The sequence below is a fragment of the Ursus americanus genome, chromosome 2 (assembly GCF_024610735.1).
Source record: "Ursus americanus isolate L20-20 chromosome 2, mUrsAme1.1.p, whole genome shotgun sequence".
In the NCBI taxonomy this organism is placed as follows: domain Eukaryota; kingdom Metazoa; phylum Chordata; class Mammalia; order Carnivora; family Ursidae; genus Ursus; species Ursus americanus.
In genome coordinates, this window is record NC_142128.1 from 38,013,622 (window position 1) to 38,026,065 (window position 12,444).

Below are 12,444 nucleotides of genomic sequence, written 5' to 3' on the forward strand. Positions count from 1 at the left end.
TTGCCCTCCTACTGGTCAGCTCCTTGCGACCCACTGATGACAGGCAATCTCCCTGCATGCAGGGACTTCCGCCCGTGGCCCCTGCCCCAGGCAGCACTGTGGGCTGGATGGCAACCCAAGAAATAATTGCTAAGTTGCTCCACTCATAGACCAGGGCCATCAACTTGACTCTACCAAGAATGTGAAGAGGTTGGCCCCTAGGAGGGAGAACATGGCCGAGACACAGGAAAACCACACAACAGGGTTGACAGCTGCTGTCCCAGCTCCCTTGCCCACCCCCCAAGCTTACTCAAATGCAGACTCTTGCCCCCACCCTCATTCAGGGTGAGGGCGTGAGGTCTGCATTTTTAAGTTCAGTAGGTGATGCTGATGTGGAATATTCCAGAAGTATAGTTCCAGAGGCACTGATTTAGATCATGAATTCCACGGGGAGCATGGGGTGAATGGGGTGGCCCACCCACTCCTCACCCAGGGTGCTGAGGAAGCAGTGGCCCTGGATTGAGGGGAACTGAGTCCACCATCCTCCCACCGCGTGGAACTGAGGAGAGCCCATGAGTTCTTGAGGGAAGTGGCGGACACTCGCATGGAGGCACTGAGAGGATCTGTAGGGATAGGAGGGTGTTCTGTTGAACGGGGACAGTACTGGGTCCAGAGTGGTGACCAGAAAGCAGGTCCACAGGGCTTAGGTTGTGGAGGGTCATCTGGGTGGCCACTGATGTCACCCAAGACATGGGACACGCCCACGGGTGCTCAGGGGTAGTTTCAGGGCTGGGTCTGGGGTCCCCATCCCTGGGGCATTGAGGACGTCATGGAAGCGGGACAGGGTGGGACAGTCCTGGGAAACTCGGAGCAGAGGGTGGAGACAGAGCCTCGAGTTAAGTTCCCCAGTCAGGACATTCCTCTAAAGCCCCAACAGCCCAGAACCGCCAGTGGGGGCCCGCGTTGCCAGGCGGGGGCAGGCGGCAGTTGGCCGCTGCGCTCCCAAAAACACCAGCGTTTCCGAGAAGAGGAGCTTCCTGCGGGAAAAGTAACCGTGCAGGTGGGGGCGGGGGAGGCGACGCCGAGCGCATGATTGGTCCAGTCTAAGCGCCAGCCGCTTGTCCCCGGTCCCCAGGGCTTAGCTCTACCCACATGCTCCCAGCTGCGTCCCCGCAGTCCCGCCCCTGGGAACAGAGGACGCGCCTCCGCGGCGATTCAGCCCCCCCGACACACACACAGACCCGCGGTGGGAGACCCGTCCCCCTTAACGGGAGGCGACGTCCCCCACCAGCAGGGCCAGAAGGGACAGCAGGAAGGACAGCGACGGCCGCCCTGAGGCCTGATTGATCTCGCACGAACAATCGCAAGTCCCGGGTTCCAGGGTCGCTTTGGGGGGCCTGGGGGCGCGTGGGCCAGCGCTGGGGGCCGGGCAGTCCAGCCACTTGGGGCCCATGGGTTGGGGGGAGTCGGGCTCCGCCTTGACGCTGCCCTTGGGAAAGCGCCAGTAGTGGGCGCCCTTGAAGAAGTAGGTGTCACCTGCGGGGGAGGGAGGAGACACTTCGGGGGCCGGTTCAGGCTGCCCCTCCCGCGGCGCCCCGTCTCTCCGAAACCCTCAGGCCTCCAGCCCCCTCCCCGCACCCTCTCCCACCTGTGTTGCTGACGGTGACATCGTCCGGGGCGTGAGGCGCCCCTTCCCAAAGACTCAGGTCGCGGGGGTAGCCGGGGTCCGGGCGCGCCGCCGCCTCGTCGTAGCGCCAGTACCGCTGGCCCCGGATCAGGTAGGTCTTCCCGTTCAGCGGCCACGAGAACACGGCGTCCACCTCCTCTCCCGCCGGCAGCCCCAGCTCGGTGAGCGGCCGCGGGGCGCCCTCCAGCTGCCGGTCCTGGAACACCCAGAACTGGGGGCCTGCGGGGGAGCCGGCCGGTGAGCAGGCGCGCCCCCCGCGCGGGCCCAGCCGCGCCCCGGCGCCCACTCACCGCTGAAGAGGAGGATGCGGCCGTCCGGGTGCCGCGCGTAGGCGGCCTGGATGACCTTCACCTGGGCGGGCAGCCCCTCCCAGAAGCGGTGGAGCCGGGCGGGCCGGGGGGACACCAGCTGTCCCGACGGCTGCAGGCGCCAGAACCAGGGGCCTGTGGCGGAACAAGGGGCGTGAGATGGCAAGGGGTGTTCTGCCTCAGAGCTCGGGGCGGGGAGACAGTGCTGGCTCTCTCTCCCGCCGCTGGCTGAGCAAGGCCGTCTGGGTTTCAAGGATGCAGTGACCCTGGAGTCAGCTCTCCCAGACCTTGCCTTGTGCTTTTAGCACAGAGAGTCGCATCTGGGGAACCCCACAGGCTTGGTGGGTCATCCTGAGGGGGTAGGAAGCCAACTCTATGTGGCCAGGGGAGATCTGGAGTGACTGACCTTTGAAGAAGAAGATTTCACCACGGATGTTAGCGATAGCGTCAAAACTGCCATCACATCGGTCAGGGATGGGAAGAGAGGGGCTACAAAGGGAAGGAGAGGTGAGCAGAGAGGGGCCCCGGCTCCTGGTCTTTCTGCTTAACCTCGGTTCGGACAGTCCTGTGAGGTAGGGACTCTCATCGTGCCCATCTCACCAAGGACCACACCGAGGGTTAGGGGCCTTCCCCCCCCTCCCCCATCATACAGCTGGAGAGGGACTCACCTGTCGGGGGGCAGGGCAGGGGGTGGGGGAGGAGGAGCCAGGGGTTTCCTTGTGGGCTTATCATATGGCGTTTGGGGCACTTTCCCTGTGGAGAGAGTCGGAGAGGAGAGGCGTGAGTTCCCTGACCCTGCTGTGGCAGAGGCCACAGGGCCAACCACCCCTCCCGAACCCCTGTACCGTAGAGCTGCTGCAGGCCTTCGCGGTCATCCTGGGACAGGCGATACTTGTCCGGGTCGCCCACTGGGCCCTGGTAAAAGGGCCTCATAATTGAGTTGGGTGCTGAGGAGTGGCCCAGGCCCAGGGCGTGGCCAAACTCATGAACAGCCACAGCAAACAGGTCAGTCCCCTCACCGTCTGGGGAAGGAGGGAAATTGGGCTAGAGCTGTGCCCCTGCCCCGCACCAGGCCCCCTGGAGTGGGGCCTGCCAGCAGACAGGAGCAACCAGGAGACCCTCCGGGGATGGCTATACCCAGACCCTTCCATGACCCATTTTGTCCTGCCTGTGTGCGTTCACTTATTTGGTAGATTTTTTTGAGTAGCCTTGTTTGGCAGTTCTGGAAACTTGGGTACAGGGCTGAAGAGGTTAAGGAAGGGGCAGGAGGAGACAGTCAGGGCAGAGGAAGGGGTGACCTTCCTGGTGTAGCGCTGGCCCCCAGGCAGGGAAGCCTGCGCGTAGGGAAACACTCTGGGGGAAGCAGGAACCTGGGGGTGCATGTATTTCTCTCTCGAGGAAGCCCCAGTCCCTGGAGTTTCCCTCCTCCCCGCTCCAGCCTGTGGTCAGAACTCCCCACCCATGGGCTCCTTGGCCTGGGTTCTCAAGACCTTCACCCTGTTCCCACCCCCAGGGTGCTCCCTCCTCCTTCCATGTGCACTCCTTCAGTGCCCCCCTCCCCTCTGTCCTCGGTCACCCTCCCCCATCTTCCCCTTCCCACAGCCTCCCCTGCCTCCCTGAGGTCCCGGCTGCCTCCCTGCCTCTGCAGCTCCATCCGTCTCCTCGGGCAGGCACTCTCAGACCACAGCCTGCTGGCCCTGGCGGCCGGCCTCGTTCCCAGCCTCTCTGACCACAGCCTCTTCCTTGGGGACCAGCCTGGGTGCCAGGAGTGAGCCTCTTCACGCTCCCCATTGCTGGCCAAATCCCAGCTCCTCATCGATCCACCTGCCAGCTCCTACTCCAGCCGCCGAGAGGCCAAGAGAGCAAGACAGCAAGAGAGGCAGCAGCTGCCCTAGGAGGCACCATCTCCACAGATGTTGATCTGCTGCATGGAAATCTCTAACTCAGGCCATCACTGTTGAAAGTGGGTTTATTGGAAGGGACCTGGTGATCCGAAAAGCACATTTCTCTCAGCCCCAAGGGCTGCTGGATGAAAGTGTAAGAGATGCGTGAATGAGTCTTAGGGAGAGTAGCAAATACTTGCCCTCATTCTCCTCTCATAAAACCTCTTCCTTCTGTCCTCATTTGACAGGTGGCACTGTCATTGAGGCACAAGGAGGTCGAGTCAAATGGCAGTATAGCCAAGTACTCTGGCCGTGTTGTCCTGCCATTCAGCACGACTTCAGGCGGTCTTGGTCAAACTGCACATGTATTGATGAATTTCGTCGTTGACTGTGGGTTTCCTTATTGCCCTGAGGCCTTTTTCTGAGAAACTGGAGGAAGCCTGGTGTCTACATCAGGTAGATCTCCTTCATCCCTCACCCCTCCTCCCCTGCTTTGCGTCTCCTCAGGCCGCACCCTTCCTTGCACCCTTCTCACGCTCTGCAGCCGGGGCGAGACACACAACTGCAGCCCTAGCCCATGAGATTCCCCAGCAGCCAGTCTTCCGGGCTCCTCAGTACCTCCTCTCAGCTCTGCTCTAGATCTCAACAGACAGCTCCTTTGCACTCTCCACTATCCTCAATTCCAGGCCAACAGCCCCTCAAGATGCTCGCCAGCTCTGGCCCCCAACTCTTAGGTGACAAATGCTGATGAATGTGTTTCCTATTTCATCAAGACAGGCCATCCGATGCAATCTGTAACTTCCTGCGTGCCTGGGCAGATAGCTCCACCTCCCCCATGCTCCCCTCCTGCCTCCTGCTCTGCCCTGTCCTGTGCAAGGATCCTGCTTCACTTACCTCCTCAAGGACAAGGACAATGCCCCACCCACCCCTCCATCCATCCCTGCATCCCTGCACCCATGTGTCTACCCATCCATCCATTCGTGCATCTATCCATCCATCCATCCACCTATCCATGCATGAATCCATGCATCCATCCCCCATCTCTTTCTTTCTGTTGGCTCATCCAGCATCACCAAGTGCTCAAGACTCCCTCATCTTAAGCCACCCCAGTACCTATCTGCCCCCATCCACACACCTCTCCTTCCCTAGCAAGTTCTGTGGTGAGTGGTCTAAACTCATTTTTCATTTCCTCAGCCCCTCTCATGCCTAACCTCACCGTGGTTGGGACCCCTCCCCTATCCACCAAGTCTGTAGGCGCCAAGGTCACTTTGTCCTCGGATGATCAGATCCAGGCCCATATAACTTAGTGGACTGGCTTGCTGCCCTGCCCACTGCTGCCTGCTTCTTTCTTCACTCTTGTTTTTGGTCACCTGTGGGCCTGTTCTTTCTGCATTTCCTTTGGTTCTTCCTCTCTTTCTACCCTCCCCTTAACTGCGGGGCTCTCCACAGCTCTGTGCTTGACCTTTCCGTTCTACAGTCTCCTCCCGGAAACTTACCAACCCCTGAGCGCCACCAGGCCCAGCTCATAGCAGCTGGCAGCGAGCGGAGTGCTACTGTGTGCGGGCCCTGTGCTGACAGCTGGAGGTGAATTACAAGCGCACCTGCCAGCAGGTGCCATTATAATCCCCATTCTCAGACGACGAAACTGAGCACATCGCAGCAGCGGAGGAGCGCTGACTGGAGTTTGCTTCAAGCCGGCATATGCTTAAATGCTGCGTTACACAGCCTCACTTCTGTGGATGCTATGGGCACCTTGCCTAATTCAGAGCCTGTGTGCCCATCCCCTGGCTCCCTCCTTCCCCAGAAAAAGCTCTCCCTCCTGGCCAGCCTCCCTGTGGCAGCTCACAGCCAATGGAGAGTTGCCAAGTGACTAGAAGAGCTGGACCCCTTGCCTCCAGGCAGGACCAGCCCTGGGGCTCAGGCTCCTCTCAGCAGAAACCGCATCCTGACTTAGCTGCTTTCCCCAGCCCGCTCTTGTTTCCCTTTCTCTTGAGAAAGAGAACATACCCTGAAAAACTGCTTGCACAAGAACTTTCATCTCAAGCTCACTTATGGGGAACCTGACCTAAGTCCGAGAAGTCTCAGTTCTAGAACGAGGCGCTCGACCGCGAATGTTCTGCCCACACTGAACGGCCCACAAGCGCTACAAATACACAGCCAACCTGAACTCCCCTTTGCCATCTGAGAGCCTGCTCTTCCTGCTCCAGGGGCCCAAGTCAGAAGCCTAACCATCACCCCTTCCTCCCCATCCTCTCTGCCCCCAGGGTCTGGTTAGATCGCAGTCTTTGCCCTCAAAGTCTCAACTGTCCTCTGCCCCACCCCCCCCCAGCACCATCTCTTTCCTGGACCCTGCAGCCAGGGGCAGCTCCACAATGCAAAGCCTTCCCTGGCTCCCATTCCCTTCTCCCACCCTCCCCATTCTGTCCCCGTGCCTCCACAGCCCTCTGTGTTATGCAACACACCATCTGTCCTCTATAGTCTTGCTCCCAACACATTTCAGCCTTCCAGCCCCAGATGTCCCCCTGTGCTCCTATCCCTGATGACCCTGGACTCAGGTAGCTCATTGGCTTGCGCCTTTCTCTGCGTCCTCCCTGCCCCACATACCCCAGGGGAGCAGGACCTCGTGTGCTAGTTGGCCCTCAGTATACACATGTGGGATGAACAAAGCCACCACTTCTAGGAAGCCCTGTCAGTCAAAGGCTTTGGGTAGGTCTCTCCTCTGAGCACAACAGGCTGGAGGACTTCCTGCTAGGATTCCCCCAAGTTGTGTCACTGTGTGTAGCAACTGCCGGTTACTCTTCTGACTCAGCTGCAACAAGGAGCTGTTTTCACCTAAGTCCGCAGCTCAGAGCTGAAGGCCTGAGAGGCCTCAGTGATGGGTAATTTTTTGTGTCAATTTAGCCAGACTATGGTGCCCAGTTGTTTCATCAAACACCAGTCTAGATGTTGTTGTGTAGGTTATTTTGTAGATGTGATTATCATCTACAATCAGTTGACTGTAATTAAGCAGATCATGCTCCATAGTGGGTGGGCCTTGTCTAATCAGTTGAAGGCCCAAAGACCAAAACCTGAGGTTTCCAGAGAGAAAGGAATTCTGCCTCAAGATTGCAACACAGAAATCATGCCTGGGTTTCCAGCCACCTGGCTTACTCTGCAGATATCAGACTCAGGACTGCACCATCAACTCTCACTTGAATTTCCAGCCTCTGGGCCCATCCTATAGATTTTGGGTTTGTCAGCCTCCACAATCCTGTGAGCCAATTCCTTAAAATAAATCACTTTGCGTGCACACACACACACACACGCGCGCGCGCGCGCGCGTGCATCCTACTGGTTCTGTTTCTCCGGAGAAGGCCAACTGATACAGCCCCATCGACACATGATTCAAACCGAATTCTTAAGGACAGACAGACCTGGGGAGAGGACCTCTCAGAATAGGGAGATTGTACCTTTTGACCCATAAGTCCAGGTCTCCTCGTCATCGAAGTGAGTGTCCCCAGAGATGGGGTGTTCCCCGGGGAAGAAGGCATGGGCTAGGGTACCTCCCTGCCCGTCGAAGGGGTAACTGTCCTGGTGGTATGCCCGGGCGAAGTCGATGAGGATGTCGGGCTCCGCCGGGTCCTGAGAAACCAGCTCCTGGAATCTGAGGCCTGACTCAATGCCCCAGGTGGCCAAGGCATGGTGCATGAGGGTCCGCACCGTCTCCTGGGTCAGTGCTGAGCTCTGGGGGAAGGAGCGGACCCTGGGGAGAGAGAAGGCAGCCATTCCACGCAGGGCCCAGCAGGCAGGCCAGGGTGGGGTGTGCACCAGGACCTACCTCCACGTCAGGGTTCGCTTCCTCCACATGCTGCCGCTCAGAGCATACCGGCGGCGCCGGCGGCGCCTGACCAGCTCTGCCACCCCCAGCACATCGGGCAGGGAGCAGCGGGGCCTCTGCATGGTGGCCATCGTCACCGCGTCTGGGGGAAAGGTTGTAGGGGGAGGGGATCAGCAGCAGGACAACCTGCTCTGATCATGGTACCAGCTCCCTTTCTACACAGACACACTGAGGCTCGGAAAGGTTAAACAACTGGCCCAAGGAGGCCCCACAGCTTGGATTTGAACACAGGCTATCCAGTTCTGGTAGCCAGCTCAGGTCAAATTAGGACCTTGCTCTTCAGGGCAGTGTTAAACTCTTCACCTGGCCCTGGATGGGCGGGCTGCCATACTCTGGGGGTCCTGCTTCCCTGAGCCCTGGTGCTTGGACTTGGAGAAAGGAGCCAAGGGGGCTGCAGTGCAGGCTCCTCTCCCTGAGGCCGGAGCCCCCTGGGAGGTTGCTTACTCACACCTCACACCCTATATCCCTAGTCCTCACCACATCCTCAAGTCCAAAGCCCCCAGGCTGGCTGGGTCTCCGGCCTTCAATCCTTCTCTCATTATAAGCACACCAGCTAGTGGCTACCACAGAGCCTTTGCACTTCCCTGGGACACTCCCACATCTTCAAATGGCTGGCCCCTCCTATTTGTGTTCTTTGAGTTCTTTGTGTCATTTGAGCTCCTCTCACCCCAGCACACCTTTCAGAGGGATCTGCCCTGACCAGCATTTTATTTTCTTCAAAACACGAATCACTATCTGAAATTATCTTGCATATTTTTGTTCTTGATCTGTGTGTATGTCCTATGAGAGCAGGGACCTTTTCTGCTTTGTTCATCACTGCACCAGCAGAGCCTGAAATGGCCTTACACGTAAGAGATTCTTAGTAAATATTTATTGAAAAAGGAATGCCTGAGAATCTCCTGGGTTTGGCCCCAAGACCAGCATTTCATAGCTCCTGTGATTCAGGTGCATGCTGAGGTTTAGATACTGCTGGCTAATGATCAGGCTGGGTGCAGAGGCGGGGCTGGGGAGGGGTGGGGGTCTACCTACCCAGGAGGCCTGTCTCAGGCAGCCCAGCAAATCTCTGCATGACCTTGATCGCATCCCTCAGCTTTGCAGGACTCTGCAGCTGGGCTTGGGCAGGGTGGGGTGGTGGCAGATAGCCATAGCGGGTCAGCCAGTCCTAGACCATAGGAGGGAACCCCTGAAGCAGGATGAGTTGGAGAGATGCCCCCTTCCCACCACCATCCTGGAAGCCCCACCTCTCGCCAGGCATCCAGGCAGCTGGAGCCCAGGGGGCCCAGTCCCAGTGACTGCCTGCTGCCCATCTCAAAGTCCCGGCTCTCCAGCCCTGGGTTGTGTTCGGACCCAACTGTCCTGTCCTCCACCTCCCCACCCCTACCCCTCAACAGATCTTCAAATCCCAGACCCAAACCTGATGGGTCCAAGAATCTGGGTCCCCAGGCCCCATCCCCAGTCACTCTTTGGACAATTGAATCAGCCCCCAGCCCCGTCCGGACCCCACCCCCACCCCACAGATCCCAGGAGCCCGCAGACCCCGGCACTCACCACTCCTGCGCTCACGTCCTGAGCGGAGGGCTCCCGGGTGCGTCCCGGCGGCGGCAGCAGCGGGAGCACCAGCGCCAGGAGCCGGAGCATGCCCGCAGGGCTCGAGGGGGCCTGCCCAGGGCCGCTCTGGGGACCTGGGGGAGGGGGCCCGGGGCTCGGAGAAGCTCGGGGATCCCTGCGCGAGGTGGGAGGGGTGGGCGGGGGGACCCGGGGCCGCGCTGCAAGTCCGGGACCCTGGGAGGCACGATGCAGGGGACCCGGAGACGTCCAGCGGAGGGCCCAGGTGGGCCGGGGGTCGCTGCGGATCCCGGGAGGGTTGAGAAGGCGCGGGAGGGGGCGGAGGTGCAGGCTCCGGGTGCACGGCCGCGGCCTCTGGGTCCCGGGCCGGCCCCGCTGGACCCCGCGCGGCACGGGCGGCCCCTCCCTCCGGGCGGGGCAGGGCTGCTGCAGCCGATGAGCGCCGGCGGCCCCGCGAGGCCAATGAATGCCCCAGCCCTCGGACGCCCAGCGAGCAGGGGGGAGCCGGCTTCCGAGAGCGCGGGCGGCGCCGGCGGGGGGCGGCGAGGAACCCCTGCAGAGCGCCCCCGCCTCCCGTTCCCCGGCCGCGCCCGCAAGTTTCTCTTCCCAGAACCCGGCTCCGCTGGGACTCTCCGCGGCACGGCTCTCGTTTCTGCTTTCTGCAAGGCGAGCAGCCCGGCGGGTGAGGGGAGGCTCCGGGGCGCCCCTCCCCCCGCCGCCCTTCCCGGAGACCCCGCGGCCGGCAGCCGGAGGCTGGGACGCTTCCCTTCTCTGCGGGGTCCCAGGCCGCCTCCCCGCCCGGCTCTGCTGGCGCCCGGGTGTGCGCGGTGCGGCTGCCCGGCTCCCCGCCTTCGTTCCCCGAGCCCCGTGGGCTGCGCCCCCTTCCGCGGGTGCTAGACGCGCGGGACAGAGGAGGGGGTGTACGGGAGCGGATCCCGCAGAGACCTGGGGACCCGCAGAGCCACGCCTCACCCCCGCCGGGGAAGCCCAGGGCTAGGAGGCCCTGCAGCAGGAGAAGGACGGGGAGGAATGGGAGGGTGGGGGGGACTTCCCCGCGAGCGGCGAGGTGCGTGCGAGTCCAGCTGCTCTGTCTGCAGCAGGGCAGCGATGGGGCCCCCTGCGTTTTAGATAAAATAAATAATGAGCAGAATTGGCGAGCAGGAGATACAAACTAAAACACTGAAATCCTGTATGCGTCCTCGCCAGCTGCGCTAACAAAATACCACGGACTCCGCGCCGGAAACAACAGACATTTATTTTTGGAGGCTGGAAATCCAAGATCCAGGGACCGGCAACGTTGGTTTTCCTGCCATTTCAGACCCCTGGGTTGGCAGGTGGCTGCCCCGGGCTGTCCTCACCTGGTCTTTCCTCTGTGCCCGGCGCCCCTGCTGCCTCTGGGCACCCACATCTCGTCTAACCGTAAGGACACAGTCAGGCCACCCTCACGCCCTGGTTTTGCCTCCGTCGCCTCTGGAAAGGTCCTGCCTGTAAGAGCAGTCACAGGCTGAGGTCCTGGGGATTAGGACTTCAACACAGAAGTTGGGGGGTGTGGGGTGAGCCCCGCGCGGCCCGTGGTGAATCGCATGTGTAGGAAAGACCGGCACTTCTCCTTCCCAGCGTGTCCTTTACTCTCCAGCTACTACCGCGCTCCCAGCGCCCTGACGCCCCTGGATGTGCTGGTTCCCCCACCACCACCACCACCAAAGCATTATTTGGGACACCAGCTGAGGGTCCCGCAGCTCAGGTGGACCCTGACACTCACTGGAGTTACCACAGACCCCACAGGGTAAGGGCTCAGTCCCTCTGACTCACCTGCCCCACTTCAGATGCCAATCACAAGTAGTAGGTCCCCTGGTTACCCACAACTTCTGCCAGATTGGCTACAGATTGTAGGGTCCCCGAGCCCCTCTCCTCCCATTCACTTGTACACTAGAACAGCTCACAGAACCCAGAGACAAGGTTACCAGTTTATTATGTAGCGAAGGATATACCAAAGGATAGGATAAACAGCAGATAGAGATACATCAGGTGGGGTCCGGGAGGGTCGTGAGCACAAGAGCGTCTGTTCCCATGGAGCTAGGGGATGCCACCCTCCAGCATGGAGATGGTACCAACCTCCAAGCTCCAAACCCCAAACTTTGGGCAGTTTTATGGGGGCTTATCACGTGGGCACGATGGGCTAATAACTCAGTCTCTGGTCCCTCTTTCCTCCCCGGGTGATGGGAGATGGGGCTGAAATTTCCAAGCCTCAGATCACAGGCTGGTCTCTTAGCCTCTGTCCAGGAGCTCTCCCAGAGTCACCTCATTACAACAAAGACACTCCCATCACCTAGGAAATTCCAAGAGATTTAGGAGCTCTGTGCCAGGACCCAGGGGCTAAGACGAATGTATGTATTTTCTTCTATGATTTCACACACGGTCACTCACACACACACACACACACACACACACACACACACACACACACCTGGTCTCTGGCCACCGGATCCCTTGCAGCAGAATCATATACAACTGAGGTACTGCACATTACTGGTACCCCACGCAGTCAGTAGTAATCATTCCAGTCCATCGTCCTATTGCATGAACACGTCTCTCAGGGTGAGGCCACTCAGCTTTGCAGGCTTCTCCTCGATCTTGTCAGGGTGCAAAAGCAGGAGTGGTGTCAGCACACGTATGGCTTCACCCTTTTGGACGTCAGGTATAATCGAGCTGAGATGACAGTATCATCTCTTGCTCTGAGCCTCTTTGGAGGTATTCATGGAATATTGGATTGCCTTATGACATAACTCATTTATTCATTACTTTCCCCATAGCACTATTCTTCCTTTTCTCCATTTGTACCCAAACTCCCTGGCCTTCGGAAGGTACCTGGGGTTCTGCCGCTGTGCTGGTCTAGATCGTGGGCAGGAGCGCCAGTCCGGCAAGTGCTTGCCCTCAGCCCACTGCCGCCCGCAGAGGGTAAGTCAGGTTACGGGGCTGCAGCTGTGGAGCCAGGGGGCTATGCTTACCGCCAGCCAAAGAGCACTGCTTTTTTTTTTTTTTTTTTAAGATTTTATTTATTTATTCGACAGAGATAGAGACAGCCAGCGAGAGAGGGAACACAAGCAGGAGGAGTGGGAGACGAAGAAGCAGGCTCATAGCAGA

General features: G+C 59.6%; 1 protein-coding gene and 1 long non-coding RNA gene across 4 annotated transcripts; one reads left to right on the top strand and one right to left on the bottom strand.

Annotated features, from left to right (window-relative positions):
* Window positions 1–1,243: 1,243 nt before the first annotated feature.
* Window positions 1,244–10,202, bottom strand: MMP25 (matrix metallopeptidase 25). Its single transcript, XM_045783954.2, has 10 exons — window positions 9,283–10,202; window positions 8,764–8,896; window positions 7,675–7,816; window positions 7,307–7,599; window positions 2,820–2,996; window positions 2,643–2,727; window positions 2,381–2,463; window positions 1,957–2,109; window positions 1,628–1,885; window positions 1,244–1,515 (listed from the first exon to the last, which is right to left on the bottom strand). Exons 1-10 carry the CDS (start codon window positions 9,370–9,372, stop codon window positions 1,244–1,246), a joined length of 1,686 nt encoding a protein of 561 aa, XP_045639910.1. The 5' UTR covers window positions 9,373–10,202.
* Window positions 2,841–5,581, top strand: LOC123783294 (uncharacterized). Of its 3 annotated transcripts, none has more exons than XR_006777181.2 (4): window positions 2,841–2,979; window positions 3,577–4,011; window positions 4,106–4,313; window positions 5,335–5,581. It is a non-coding gene; the product is annotated as an uncharacterized LOC123783294 (long non-coding RNA). The 3 variants fall into 3 exon arrangements; XR_015720798.1 differs by having other exon boundaries at window positions 2,842–2,979; window positions 3,645–4,011; XR_015720796.1 differs by having other exon boundaries at window positions 2,848–2,979; window positions 3,623–4,011.
* Window positions 10,203–12,444: the final 2,242 nt, after the last annotated feature.